Source organism: Anas acuta, chromosome 9 (genome assembly GCF_963932015.1).
Source record: "Anas acuta chromosome 9, bAnaAcu1.1, whole genome shotgun sequence".
Lineage (NCBI taxonomy): Eukaryota > Metazoa > Chordata > Aves > Anseriformes > Anatidae > Anas > Anas acuta.
In genome coordinates, this window is record NC_088987.1 from 21793871 (window position 1) to 21810126 (window position 16256).

The following is a 16256-nucleotide window of genomic DNA, read 5'->3' on the forward strand; positions in this document are numbered from 1 at the left end:
CTTGTGCAATGTAAATTTCTGATTTGCAAAGAAATTTAAGAGGAGAGGAAGGCAGTCGTCCTGCATGAGAATCAAGAGACTGACAAATTATTTTACCTAAGTACCCTCTAACACACTTTTACAATTTCTATCAATGCATGATTAAACTCAACCACCATTCAACTGGCTTTTTTTCCAGAAACAAGCTCACCAAAACAGTCAGAAAATATTTTAGATGTATTGTTTGGTGTTTGGTTAACATCTGGATAGCCACATCGATGCATTAATTACTTGACTCAGTTCATATTATTACAACATATAATTAAAAACAAACAACAGAGATGATGAAGGAAGCAAAGCTTTCTCAAAGGCAGTTTGATAACTAGTCTCTGCTCTCCAATCCCTACCTGCATCCACTTGAACTTTCCATACCACTGATATCTCAAAAAAAACTTTTAAACCTAGAGATTGTGCTTACAACACCAAGACAGACTGAGCTGCAGGAAACAGCCCAAAGCATACACAAGATTAGCATGATGATTGCTTCAATTGTTATCATGTATCCATGTCTCACAATTACATTTGAATTATGGTAATTCTGTAAAAATTAGCGTTACTTTATCTCAAAGTTAGTCACATTTTCTTATTTTGTTTAAGAGAAGTTGGCTCACTTTACAAATAAATCGTGGTTGAGATACCACCAATTCTCAAAATTCCAAGCAGTGACAAAAGCATTCCAAATATGATAATTACAAGACTGTTGTACCTGAAAAAATTCTGCAGACATCTCCAAAAACGGAGCCTCAAAGTCTTCTTCATAGACTGACCTTCCTTCAAGACCTAGAATCATTAACATCTGGCAAGCATTTCTTATTGCGCCTCTGCCAAAAAGTAAGTTGTTAACAACTTGAGAAATCAACGTGCTTACAAGATAGAGAGTACACAGAATAACAACTCAGAAGATTTCAACTTAATTAAAACATACTGATAAAAACTCTATCCTAGATCTGTTTGCTACGACAGGTTTTCCAGAAGCTTACAGTAGCAGGATTCTTTGTTTCTGTTCTAAACTAAGGAGTTGACAATGTTTATTAAATATTTTAAACATGGTAATAGGGAAGCAGGCCTCAAGTTCTACCAACTCTGAAAACTATTAACAAGAATGTATTTCACCATCCATGAAAATAACCATGGAAAATGAAAATGACATATGCAGGTTTAAATTGAACAATTCAAAACAAATTTCTCTTGTTTTAAAACAAGGAATGAAAGCATATCTGCAAGTTAAGCATAGAAACAAATCAATAAAATACACAAACAAAAGAACTGTATCCAGGAAAAAATTCCACTTTCTGGCAGTAGGGGACAATATACAGCTGTTGCCAGGAAGTATTTTTCTCTTCATAAATTGCATGTTGGGCAATCTCAATCACAGAACTGCAGCCAAAGTAGCATGAAGTTTACGTATCTCCACACCCAACAGCTGTCCTGAAACTGCAGAAGCACAAAAAACCTTGCAAATTTCAAGTTACTTCAGCTGCAGTATCTGAAGTGCGTGGTACAGAACTCCACATCTATAAACATGGCAGGAGAACAGGACGAGAAGGTTTTAAAGCTTGAAGACAACTGGACTACTAAGAAACACATGGTCTAAAACATTAGGAAGGGAAACAGAAGAAAAAAACATAATGTCAAAAAACAAGCAAAGCTAGAAGACTGAACAACAGCACAGAGGAAATAAAAGATAGCAAGGGGCAGAGAATTGTTAAACCTCCACTTTACGAACAAATACTCTGACACATGGTGGTAACAGAAATTTAACAAAAAGTTTAATAAAGACCACAATTATTAAAAATGTTATGAGCTTCTCCATCTAGCTATTATGTTAAACTCTGGCACGAAGGAAAACATTTTTCCAGATTATGAAGCAATTTTCGCTTAAGTAATGACTTAGTTGCGTACACTCTTGATTCACTCAGAAGTTGATGGGTATCATTTACAACAGAAAGCAGTCACTTACAAACATCTTACCTGTCTACAACTTCTCCTTTCCTTTCTCTTGCAATCATATCCAGCAGAGTTTGCCGTAGATGATCCCTAATGCAGCCGTAGCGTACAACTTGATCTCGAAAAATAATCAAACCCAAGTTGTAGACATTCTCCACGTTATTTTGTTGCACATAGACACGGTCCTACAATGAAGGCATACATGGCAGTGAAATTCTAAATTCATCATGCCCGGGCTATTCAAAATCAAAAGAGATTGGTCATATTTGTGCTGTACAGATATAATCAAATTAATATTCTCTCCTTTCTTCATAAAAGGAAATTAATAACAATCTCAGAATCAGTCCCATTTTCTAAAATCTCATTTATATAGAAAGCCTACATTGTTCAGATTAAAAGCACAGCATTTATAACTAAAGCATGCCAGAACAAACCAATACCCTTGCCATTTTTAGCTGGGGGGTAGGAGAGCCCCCCAAATACTAAGAAAAACTCACGACATCATTTGAAAGAGGTTTTACTTATCTACACAATCCCCTTTCATCCACCTCCTTTACTTTAATGAAGAAATCAGTTTTTTCCCCTATCTCCAATACATACTGCTACCACTCCCTTCAGGTTCACAGTTCCTCCTCAATATTTAGTGAAATTTCCTGAGATAGCATCATTAGGTGAACTGACGACAAAGTAAATCCAAAATAAGAATAGTTAGTCAAAGTTTATGAATTGGTAATGTAAGTTGTTCATAAGGGCCTCTGTTGAACCCCCATTTAAAAATTTGCTGCCATTCAACTTGAGCAAATATTTTGAAACTTGGTTGTTTCCTGAAATTTCCTTGCCCTCCCCCAAAAAAAGAGAAAAGGGGAGAGTAGAAAGAATAAATCTATATTGAAGTATAAGAATTATTCTATCTTATCTCCTAGAAAAGCAGGAGCACTAATGAAATTAACTGACAGGCAGAAAATGTGTATGTTCACTTCATATCTAGGAGTGGTTAAGATCATTAAAACCACCAGAAATAAAAGTTTTTACGAACTATTTCTGAGGTGAGCAATAATGATTTTTTATTTTTTTATTTCTGTAAGGACATAATCCATTCTTCAAATGTAATTGTTCAGTTTGTTACTGAAAATACTGCTTTGTTACCATTTAAGCCTCAGGATGCTCATATTAGTAGGAGTTAAAAAGAGTTCCATACCCCCTCACACATCTCCTTCTGACAAGGTTTTCTGAGAATGTACATAGCTAAAACAAAATAAATCAACAGCAAAACAAACTCTATAGAAAATGAAGGTCAATGATGGAACGGGAGTATGAACTACTCATTTCCCCACTAGGTCCATCAATTAACTTCTTAAGTGCTTTACCACACTCAGAAATGAACTGTAAAGTTACTCATACACACAGAAAACTTTTTTTTCTTAAGAAAAACTCATCCTTCAGACCATGGAAAAAAGAAATTATACAACTGGAAGTTCATACAAGTTCCACAATTGGAAGAAATTAGAAGGAATAAATCCTACAGCCTTTAGTATTTTAGCAGCTGAATGTACAAGGAAATATTATCCATGCAGGGATTACATAACAGATTGCCTCCTGATAACTAGATGAAAGTAAAATATGGGGTTCCATATTCAGGAATGATTTTGCACTAACACCCTTCAGACAGGCAGCACCTAATTTCAGTGAAGCCAAAGGATGGAAACAGACCAGGTATACATACATACATACTCCGTGGTTCATGAAGCAAGCAGAGCCCTGCCTGAAACCAAAAAGTTTGCTCAGTTGGGTCTCAAGAAGTCAGTTCAGTGACACATGGTGTTCTAGATCCTTACAATGTTATTGGTTTCCATTTCTTCCTGCTATTCAGGAAACAATGCTATTTATTTTACTCCCGTACTTCCCCACTAACATCCAGAAGACAAGTAAAGGTGATTCTGAAATAAGACAAGCTTAAACTACGCTTTTAAACAGATGAAAGAAAACTACAAAGAAGTGCCTAACATGCTATATACATATGTATTCTTCCCTCCACAAGTTATTTCCAAAGTACATTCAGGCCTCTGAAGCACAGGCAGCAGGGTATCAAAACGGATTAAAGCAATGGTTGTGACTCATCTGCATAGTTTCTGTTGTGGCAGCCCGTGCTGCACATTGCCCTTCCGAAATGAAGTCGTGGCTGCACTAGGAACTTCTTTCAATGTACCGGCAATGCCTCTTTAGTAAGCCAGACCATCTACAGCACCCAAACTAAGTGGCAGCATTAATGTTTCTGATATTGCAGATTTGCTCTCCCATGCTAACAGACCCTTTTTATTGTTGTTTACTGGAAGCTCTCCCAGCCTCCAGAAAAATAACCTCGGAGACAGGGAGCTTCATCTGAGAACAGGCTTGACTGACAAGGCTACATGCTCCTGAACAGCAATCACTTCCCATGGGGACAAGCAGCAGGTGCTTAAAAGGTAAGAATAACTCTCAGGAGACAAGGGTGGAGTTTCAGACGGCAATTATTCAGAAACTACAGTGCTGCTTACACTGCAGAATAACTCTGATCTCAGTTGTAACAAGTTACCTATTGCACATCATCAACAGCCACATTCTGCACCACCTCTGCACAGATGCACTGCCTGGATGATGTTCAGCCTTTGGATACCATTGTCTACAGCAAGCCTCTTTAATCCTAGTTCTGAAAGTAAAACCACTTCTCCCTACTAGCTCCTGCGTGAGCCACAAGCAATAGGAGTCCTATGTCCCGAGGTCACGAGCTGCGTGGCCGACCAGCCACTGCTAGCTTAAATCAAGGCAGCGGCTTCATGCACTGCACACCAGGGGAATGCTCTTCAAAATGCACAACTGCATTCACAAGAGCAATTGCTCATTTCTGAGGGAGTTTACCACCTATGCCTGTATGCAGCTAGAGGTGTGGCCGCTGTGCTTACATACCTGAAATTGTTTTAAATTTAACAAGTCCAAGTAGCGAGGAAGGGACACCAAAGAATCCAGTACAGCCCAGTTTCTGTACAATGCTCCAGCAATACTCACACTCTTTTAACTTACAAGACCACCAATCCAACTGCATGTCCTCTGCTACGGTTGCATGCAGCAGCTAATAAAACCTATTGTAGGTATGCTTACCTACAGCACAGACATAAACAGGACTGCATTTCAAACACACGCGAACACAGTACGTGACTTCACTGCTGGAGCGTGTCTTAGTATGACTTCACGTTGTGATGATGCTACTTCACACGGCTTCACGACTTCAGTGCTCACTGCTTGTGCAGCCAGTGCCATGAATTTACAGTGTTACATCTACTCTGGCACTACTGATTATTGCAGCCTAGACACAAACCAAAAGGAAGAGTGCCAGCCCACATATAATACAAAACCCAGCATCGCTACGTATACGTGAAACTCCATCAGGGTAAGTGGAATATCTCAAGAAGCCTAGATTTGCCTTCATTGTGCAATTCCAGGTTGCAAAACCTGACACTAGAACTACATCATGTAACAGACATGAAAACAAGCAAACTTGAACACAAGAGACGAGGTCATACTTTTTTTTTTTCAAATGCAATTGCAATGCAAGCTTTACAGCATCTTGAAGAGGAGGTTCTGAAGGTAAATGAAGTTCTGCCATAAACCTCAAACTGCAAAGATATCTAAGTCTACAGATGAGTACTGTAATAATGCACAAACTACAATGTTATAAAACATGCTTTTCTAAAACAAGCCTATTGAACTCATTTTCATTTCAGAAGTGGCACATCCAAACAGAAGACAAGGATAGATGTGTCGGGCAGGTGTTTGTTTTGAATTATATCATAAGTGAGCTAATGGTTCAAAATAGACTGGAAAACAAACACAGCATTAAAACAGATACAGCTTAGCTTAGGATGTACAATCACTAGGTTGAAGCAAGATTGTAAGAGAGTAAGATTAGAATTCAAGAGGACGTTAAATGTTATACTTTCACTGACGTCAAACTGTGGCTTCTTGGGTACCAATAGGTACAATTCCTGAAACTGATGGGTAAGCAATTGGGATGGCCTACAAAATAAGAGAAGGATTGGGTTATCCCTTATTATAAACATGATAATTGCATCTACTTCTCCTGACAGAACACAAGCATGTCAGTTAACAGTGCCTGGTGACTGTGTTTATGCAGTGATTTGTTTTATCTTAAAAACAAACAACAAAAAGCCCCACATTTTTATTTAAATAAAACTTTAGCTGTGCATGATTAAAGACACAAGCTACTCTGGCATAAGAACATTGCTATAAAACCACGTTTCATTCAGACTCATCCCACAGAATAGCAAGACTTGCTTTATACAGTGCTTTATTTTAGAGCATTAAGGTCTTATCTTCGACAGATGTCCCTCCATCGTATAATTTTGTAGTACTAGCAGCTTTCTCAATCTTTTTGAATGAGTACATACTTAAGAATTGAAGTTTCCTGCTCCTAATCTCGTTCTAATAAACAGAATTATGTTGACAACAGGATGTTCTAGTGACAGAAGTGAAACCTCAAGTCTTTGAGGCTTGTCCAATTTTATACCATACCTTATGCTTCAATTTGTATCAAAGCGTGTATTTTCTCTGAAAACATGTCCTATGCTCCTCCAATTCAAAGAAAGGGCCAGAGTGTGCCCATTTTATCAGCTCCCTGCTTTAGATAATTCTATCTAATAAAGATTAATTTAATGATCATAAAGCCATGTTACATTATAGATGGTTAAACACACATAATGGCTCCTGAAGTTTGAGAAGTTTATACGAGCATTTTGAAAAAAAAAGTTAACATTTACTCTTATACTACGAAAATATTTATAGTAGATGTCTCTGTTCTGTTACTTTGGGTCTCATTTAGGTACGAGGTAAAAGCCTATAGGGAGACAAATTATTAGTCAAGTGGAAGCCTCACCAGAACACCTACTTGAAATAATTAAAAACAGTCAAACAGCACATGAAAGTCTACTCTAAAATGACCTACACTCATCATTCCATGCTAGCTATATAATAAACAAATTTAAATATCTCTGGAATATTCTGTATGAATTAGAATTAAGTTCATTTTGCACTTCAGATCTCCATCTTCTGAAGTTCTGGTGGAATCCAGCATCTTCTGTACTGAAAAGGTAAATAGTGCATGGCTAAAACATAGCAGCTGCTCCCCTGGAAAGCTCTGGATTCCATAAAATCACAGAATGGTTGGGTTGGAAGGGACCTTCCACTAGACCTGGTTGCTCAAAGCAGCATCCAAACCTGGCTTTGAACACTTCCAGGGATGAAGCTACATCTTAAAATGTTTCTGGAAACTCACCACTAGTTTTGGTTGATTATTCTACTAATTAACCATTCTTCTGGGTATTATTTGTTTCATTTTCCATTTGAATTTATCCAGATGCACTTAACAGCAATTGGTTTTTATTCTTTCTTCACTAACAGATTAGACAATTCAGCATTTCTCCTAGTGAAGGCAATATATCTTCACTACACAAAATAATCCCTAAATCTTCCTTTTGGCAAGATAAGGCACACAGATCTAAGTGTCACTGAAGCATTTTATCCGGCCCTCTATATTTAGACTTGCAGTCTATTTCCAACTACAAAAAAAAAAAAGCCAGGAAATCCATTAAAAAAAGTTTGAGCTATGTAGCTATAATAATTACTCAAAAATCTTCAGCATTTAGTAGCTTATTAACCAACAGGATTTCTTCACAGCTAATTTAGATAGGTTCAGTTTCATACTGTGAGATCTTTAATTGCTGCAAGAACTTAATTCCGCTTGTTAAGTAGATAAGAGTATAATCTCAGTCAAAAATCTTTTCTGATAATAAAAAATGAAGCACTACCTTTATCCCTCCCTGAGCAATACTGCACGAAGCACTATTTTTAGTGTGATGTTTTGGAATAAGAGATTTTCCATTAAAAACAGTCTCTCAACATGTATTTCTTTTCCTTCTGAAGTTAACCCTTTGGCTAAAAAGTGTGTAAAAATATACTCTCCTGCATCCTCAGAGTATGCCCACCATTCTGGGAATTTAAACATACACGTACTATGTAAAGCATAACACAATCCAGATACAAGGCCTTCTCTCTTTAGAAACAACCGTTTCCGTTAGCTGTCAGGTTAGGAATGTCTTTTTTTTTTTTCCACTTGTAAAATTACAACCATCCAACGAAAGATCAGACATTCATCTATGCATGCTGCTTAATTCTGTGCCAAGCTCCATATGAACAGCAAAACATGCTGTTTGAATTCAGTCCTTACTGAAGGACACAAAACATACCTAAGCAAAGCTATCTTCTTCAAAAAAATGTAAAGAATGACAAACGTCATTTGTGCAGGCTTTACACCATCACACCTTCTACAGGAAGAAACCACCACTAAGCGAATAAAAATATGAAATTAACATTTGTAGCCTGCCAGAATCTTTTAAGAACTGCAAAATTCACCCAGTTTTCAAACATTCTTTCCTAGCAATGAGAAAAGAACTACCTAATTATAATTTTTTACATACTTGTAAAAATGGTCTCATATACATATGGAATTCAAAACAAAGGATTAAAAGAGTCGTCTCAAGACTTAAGCATGCCTTACTTTTATCCCTCAAGCTCAATTGTTTACAGTCGTCAAAAAACAAGCAAGTATCACATTAAACATGTGAAAAAGCAGAACACCCACCATATACATCAGAATGTCTCTAATCATCACCATTGCTGTTTGATGATCATTCCATGCTTGGTTTAGTGTCTGTAAGAAGTTGTTATTCAAGGAGTTCAACACATCTTCTCGCACCTGGAGTGAAAAAGAATATATTGTCATAAACCCAAGTCGGTTTCCCCTTGATCATTTAAATCTTAACAAGCTCTGCTTCAGAAAAAAAATAATTCTTCTCTTCTGTGAACTCTGAGTATCACAAACAGGTTCATATTTTTCCTGGGTGCTAGCCAGCCTATACCCTTGTATATAACTTCAGGAGAAAAATAAGGCTTTATATAAGCAGGAAAAAAAAACAGTGTGAAAACAAGAGCTACAAAACAAAGGTGGATATTAAATTTCAATGGAATATCTGAAATTTCAAATGTTAAAAATATTTTCATATAACTTCTTAAAGGTTTAATTTCCTATGCTCTACTGTTACAATTAAGGTCAACGGTACTATCACAAGTCATTTCAGAATATTGGGCAGAACCAGTAGATGTCATAAGCAGAAACAAGCACAGGTAGAAAATCAGACACAGGGACAGAAAAACAAGCCAAGAGAGCAGCAAATAGTTACAGCAAATAGCAGTTTGGAAAGAAGACATTCACTCAGTGAAGACCAGGCCCTTGTATTAATAGTCCAGAATTGCTAACAAGACTTCAGGGAACAAGAGAAAAATCATCACTGTTTTTACTAATGCATTGTCTAGTTTATCTGTTCATCCCATCAACTCCAGGCTTTACTTCTTTCTGGTATTACTGCTCCCTACTAATCAAAAAGAGTATCTGGTTTTGTATTTTGATTTTCATGCAGTAGTCACATACTAACAGTGCAAAAAATAAACCTGATGTAAAAAAACTGTATGTATATATATATATATATATATATATATATATATATATTCCAGATTTAACAAAATGTGTGAATTGAATTTTGAAATAGCATAAAGAATACATCCTGCCCTCTATCATTACCCCAAATCATGTGAATCTGCCCTCTGCTTTACGATAACCCCCTAAAAAACAGATACAGTCCAGGCATGTAAATGAATGGCCAATAAACCTCCAGGAGTCAGAGTATGTTCAACTCCCAGCCAGCAACAAACACTCATTTTTTTCCTCCTTTATAATGAGACTGTCACAGTAAAAAAAAAACAACAACAGCCAATAGATAACTATTAGGAAGAAAACACAAGAGCAAACAAAGACCAAACAATCAAGCAAAAACAACCTGATACCTTTTAAAGGTCAAAAAGTTTGATGTTTAGTTAAAGCTGACTTGCAGCAAACAATCAGTATACATCCTCCATACAGGATAAAACAGATCTAGTTTTAGTTGTAACAATGACATAAAAATCAAAGCTTTAATACAAATTTGGACAAACCTTTTCTCAACCCCACTTCCAAAAGAGGAAAGTCAACAGGCTAAGTAGGTAACAAAGAATAATAGAAGTAGCCTACAGAACTCTAGGTGTGAATGTAAAGATGAGAGACATCCTTTTAGGAGGACCCTCAATGGTGGTAAGTGCAAATGGGGTATAGTTCAAGTTCTTACAGCCCAGTAAAGCTCTATCTACACAGCTGGATTTTTGTGTAGCAATATGCAAGCATCATTGTAAGAGAGGGGACTAAAAAGAGCGCACAAATTTGTACTTAACGTGTAAATGGTTCAATAAATAAAGGTTTATAGAACTGCTGAACGCTTTTAGAGACTTCTACCTTCCAAACAGACAGTTTGAAGGCTGCTGATTGTGTCAGACCACATTCTAAACCTTAGCAGAATCGGGAACACTTGTTTTCTTTACTGGATAGCGACGTTTCCTTTGCTCCTCTCAGTTCAAAATACAGCTAATTTACTAGAAAAATAGACCAGAGGCTGCTTTTTCTGCATGCTGGAGGAACTTCGTTGCAAATACATCTCAACAGTTTGGGACAATCTGCCGGTGCATGTGTGGTGCCATCGCTGCCCCCGCAGCTCTCCAGCCACGACCCCTTGCTGTGACGGGCAGAGCCCAGAACCAACACCTAACTGCTGCCAGCAGCTTCCTGCAGTGCTGGGGGGATCTCCTTCCCTCCCTGCACTACAACCTGCCCCCATCTGTGCTTCATGTCACATTAAATGTCCTATACCTTACAAGAGAGGCATGCTCAGGGGCCAGGCAGCAACAGTCCCGATCCAAGTTGATAGTTAAGACTGCAGGAATGCTCTGGCCAGCTCCTGATCCACCAATCCACATCCCAGAGTCCTTGCATGCACACAAACACCCACACACCCGAGAGACATCACTCTGTCATTTAAGCTTTATTAAGTTACTAGGCAAAAACAGTATACCAAAAAATAAAATCAGTCTGGCATGCAACTATATATACTCCAACAACTTACAAAGGCAGACCAAAAACACAGCATGGCATTTCATCCAGACACTATGGCTTCTTCTCAATAAGCTGCAAAAGCTTATCCCAGTAATATTCACCCCGTTAGCAGTAACTGAAACTAGCTTTGCTTGCAAGTTGTTCAAGGTTTTCTGAAATCTTCAAATTCCTGCTCTGCAGACATTCCTCTGCAAGGCCTCTCCTTGCTTTTGGAGAACACAGGACGCAGGTATAATGCAGTCAGTGCTGCCTGGCTGGCTCATTCTCTCTGGTAGTGACTGTCATTTACCCTTCAGTCTCCCAGACGCACGTGCTGCTGTCATCTAATCTATGTGGCTTTTAGCTAAAATAGAAATGTGCTTTAAAAACCTCATCAGCCTTGTAAAGAGTAAGCCAAATCTCCAAGAAAAAGAAGCATGATATCTTTGCTTTCACTCCTTAATCGATATGAAGAAACCTTGGAAAAGTAATTATTTTGTGGACCAGGCACAGTAGTCAAACTTCGCAAAGAAAAACTAAAAGCACAATTCATTTACAAGTACAGAGAATTGGGGTAGGGATCAATCAGTTTTACTCAAGTATATGAAAGACCATCAGAGGACACTTCAAAGATCTCTGTAACACAGAGCTACCGTGCCTTTCTAATTGCACACATCCATCACAATAATCCTACCAGGTTACCCAGCACCAGATCCCGTGTCAGCTGGTAACCAAACAGGGTGCTCACTGCCAGGTAGTGATTGCTTCCACGCAGACATGAGAGCTCTCGGACCCGCAGCACCTTCCCTCTGCCCCACACCCTGTGCCATGCAGCTTGCTGCAAACATACTTGACATCCAGCGATGGGGCTGTATGGCACAAAGCCACGCTCAGAGTCTCTCTGTTAAACTTGTCAGTGACACTCTCCTCAGCTTATTTTAAGCTGCAGACAGGTTTGGAAAAAAGTTCTTGTAGTTGCTACAAAAGACACCCCGATTGTTGTTTACAACAGCTGCCCAGTTACAACGTGTTGAATACATTCCTTGTACAGGCCATGAATGCACCCCTAGTACAGGAAGAGTACGATAAAGCACAACACACCACAGCCAAGCAAAAACCTGGAATAAAGCTGCTTCGGTGAATAAATGGCTTTCAGTGTAAAAACACCTGGACATTGACACTTTTCTATAGAGAAGGAAGCCCTTCAGAGACAGCTGCTGCTCTTCTAAAGCCTTAGGAAAATTTCAGCCTGGAAAGTTTTATCAGCAGAACGTGAGGTTCAATTAACTCCGCTTGTAGTGAGTTCTGTAGCCATCTCTGCAGTCCCGCAGTAACTGGCAGGCATAGCCAGCACGAACAGGACTGCCAAGGTCCAGTCTCAAAGTAAATTAGCAGCTTCATAATCTATGTAAGGTCTTGTATTTGCAATTAGGAAATCTTGCTTACAACTCTAGGCTCAATTATATTTTATAATGGATATGGCTCCTAGGAAATACAGCACACACACACACAAAATCTCTTAAGAATAGTTTATGGCATGAGCTTCCAATACTTTTAAGTAACTCTCTATTAAGTGCACACAAAGCAGGCTCACGGCCTAGCGTTCTCTCTTCCAACGTCTTGATGCAGCAGCACGGAGAGTCCAAGGATGTGACCTGCAGCACTCTAAGTTCAGGCTCACACAGACGGAGCCCCCTGCGGGGAGCAGCAGTACAGGAAGGCATTTTCTAACCTAAGACCTCAAGGTCCAAGAACTTTCATTACCAAATTTCATCTTGTACGGAAGTCCAAACAGTGCAACAGTCCGAAAATCAAAAGACAGTATTCTAAAATGTTCACGTTGCAACTAAGTTAGCAGGTTGACTGTGATGTTACCGGAAGTGTTTGTTCACCCATGCAGCTATTATCCTTTTAGATAAAAGAAAAAAAACACAGAACACTGAAAACCATTGATTACTCTGACCTGCACTTGCTTTGTGTCTATTCCATCTGACCCTTCTGCCCTCCATATAATTGAAGACTCACACAAGAACATCCTAAAATATTAAGGACAGAAAGATAAGGGTAGACAATTCTTCATATCTTGTCAGCCAAGTGTACAGCAGACCCTAAAGCTCACTCATTCATCTCCTACACAACTCCTCATGCATAATTCCCCACCTAAAGCACAGACACTGTGGAAATCACCTCTTGGATTTCCTTGGAGGAGCTACCTGTCTTCTCTCCGCAGCACCATGACAGCAAATGTTAAAGCTTGCCACAGATCACAGAGAGCCCCAGAGCAGACACGCTGCCTTTCATCCAAACCTGCCCCAGCACTCCCTAACGCCCCCCCCTGCATCCAACAGTGACCCCAGGAGGACTGGCTCTGTGCTCCTTACCGAAGGGCTTTCTTGGATGCCTTTCGTTACTACTACTGATTTACTACAGGCACTGCCATTGATAAACTCCCTCAGCTGTATCAGCAAAGACTCTGCTGTAAAGCACCCTGGCATGCCAATGACAGGCAGCAAGGGAAGCGTTTGATAAGATTTCCGTATCCCACGAATCTTGTCCTGTTCAGTAAGGCTCTAGCACCTCCCCGACCCAGCATGTTTCATCCCATGTAAGCGCAGGACAGTCCTTGGCGTTTCTGAATCTTTGATGTGCAGAATACTCCGGCACCGTTATCACCTACCAAAAAATACTTCATTGGATTTGGCCAACAAATCGATCAATCAATCCCTCTGCCTCACGCACAATTTATAGAATTGATTTGAGGCTGAAACCATCAAAATGAAGGGAATTTTAAAAACATTATCCTGCAAACTTTGGGATTTTCCGTTCTAGTAAGTGATGTTAAAGAGCCGCAAACTAAGCTTTGTTGGCATTTTGTTGTTTGTTAAAATAATTTTACAACATTTATGTGTTGAAGGAACAGACAAGGATCAAGACGTGAAGTGTCCACATCAAGCTACAGCAATGCCAAATGACAAGAAGAGGAGCAATCAGGGAAACCTCAGATGCACAAGAATTAAATGTACCCTGTTTCATGCTTGAATTAAGGTAAAAGGTTTCAGTGCATTTTATTCAGTTTTTAACTTGATTTTAGAGGTACTAAAAAATAATGTCAATATCCAGGCAAAGACAAGCTTTATAACGTTTTTATTCTGTGGTAAACACTCAGTTGCTGAGGACAGCGAACTCCTACCAATTACATGGAGTAAGCTCCTTGGCTTCCTGCCTCCTTCACCAAGCACGGCGATCCTAACTGCTGGGGTCTGCAAGTTCAAAACCAAGCACCCTGCACAGGAACTTGCCTGGGTGCTTTCATCTTGTATGCTTGTACTGTGTTTGCACCTATCACTTTATTTACAACTCAACAGGCTGTGAAGACAGCACATGGCATTATGCTTTCTTGCTCAGACGTTAAATATTATTCTTTAGAGTTTCTTTCTAATAAAAATAACGGGTAAGTGCAACTTTCATCTAGCAATTACACAAGCACAAAAGGATAAATAGAGCTCTTAACAATACCTCACCAAAAATAAACTTTTGCTTCCCAAGCTTGGCAACAATTTTTAAAAACATCTGAATGCAGTGCCTCTGCTTAGTCTCTGCATCTACTCTTCATTAACCTGCATGACTGGAATACTACAGGAAGGTATTTTTTTTTTGCAGGAAGATAACCAGTAGAGATGAACAAAAAGTAGCAATTCTGTCTGAAGGTTTCTTGCAATTCAAAATTTGCATTTTGTTCCTTCTAACCACTGCTTGCCTGTTCTTTACTACAACCTAACCATTTCTGAACATTTTCATTTTGGTAAGTTAAACACATTTCATGAGCAACATTTCAGCTGGCAAAACTCCCCTCTTCTATACTCTAGCACCTTTGATTCTCTGAATGTAACTTTACAGAGATTTATGGCTAAAACTTGTATTGCTAACTAGCTACTTAACATCTAACAGAGAACTGCTCTTGGAAAGAACCACTGAAAACACTATTCCTCTAAAATTTCTGTTCCATCAAGTGTGAGGTTAAACAAAAGCACTGTTTTATCTATTTTATAACAAGTACTAACAATAATGAGATGCCATTTCAGAACTGATCCTATTCTTAACAAACAACAAACTATTTTTTCATACTTCCAGCTATAACATGTACCCGAACATAACATCCTCAAGCAAAGCCCACCAAAAGGAACAAGGCTTCGAATCCCCACTATTTTATTTTTATATTTTAAGTTTTATCCTAGAATCATTTAACTTATAGAAACTATCAGGCACTATCAGACATGTGAATAATATAGCTATTTTAACGTTAGGGCATTTAGCTACTAAAACTCAGTATTTATTCCTTCTATTTAAAACAAAACTTTTGCTAATCTGTTTTTCTGTTACCCATACATACAGATACCCTTTGATTAATCATGTTAAAGATCAGAGTACTATAGCACTGGAAAAAAATCATCAGAAAAATTAGGATTAAGCATCAGAAAGGCATTTCTCTACACTAGTATCTGTACAAGCCTCTCCGGCAGCGCAGTGATAGCACAAACTCGCAGGATCTCCTGCTCTTCTGTCACTTTGCCACAGTTAATGCTTCAGAATAGTGTTTTTGCATATGGATAATTTAAATAGAATAGTTAGAAAGAAAGACAAGCAGCTTTCTTCAAATTAAACCAGGATAAACTCAAACCTAAGAAAAAAAGTTTAATGTCCTAATTATTATTAAATGTAGACTGTAAAAATACAGGCATATACACAAACAAGGCACAGAAAGCCTCAGGAACGTAGCTATTATGAAAAAAGAAGTGCTCAAGACTCACAAATGCACTACAATTAGAGTCATAAAATATTCAGCCATTTCACACAGGATGTTTCCTCTCATGCAAATGGTTAAAAAGCCAACACACACCGACACATAAAGCAGGTTTTAGACTATGCTTATCAGAACCATACCTTTAAAAACTAAGATTTTAGGAAAGAGCTGATTTTCACCTGTGCCACAGCAACAGCACTTCCATGCATAGTGACAGCAGCATCTCCACGTAACAGACACAACAAGCTTCCCGAGCATTACACATTATTTAGGCATAGACCTCCCATCCACCCTCTGCGCTCCTGCCACAAGTAAACATCCAGGATGCACCATGGCATATGACTTTCCTAATTGAAAGCTGTAATAAGAGGACAAAAATCTGACACTCTATCTGAACCCACAGAC

The 16256-nt window shown here is 38.5% G+C and overlaps 1 protein-coding gene across 1 annotated transcript in view; it reads right to left on the bottom strand.

Annotated features, from left to right (window-relative positions):
* The window catches only part of CUL3 (cullin 3), a 53385-nt gene that overhangs the window by 20744 nt on the left and 16385 nt on the right, over positions 1-16256 (bottom strand). Inside the window, exons 3-5 of the mRNA XM_068691672.1 lie at positions 8678-8791; positions 2011-2171; positions 746-860 (exon numbers count right to left, since the gene is read on the bottom strand). Of these exons, the coding sequence (XP_068547773.1) occupies positions 746-860; positions 2011-2171; positions 8678-8791 (390 nt within the window). The remainder of the gene's footprint in view (positions 1-745; positions 861-2010; positions 2172-8677; positions 8792-16256) is intronic.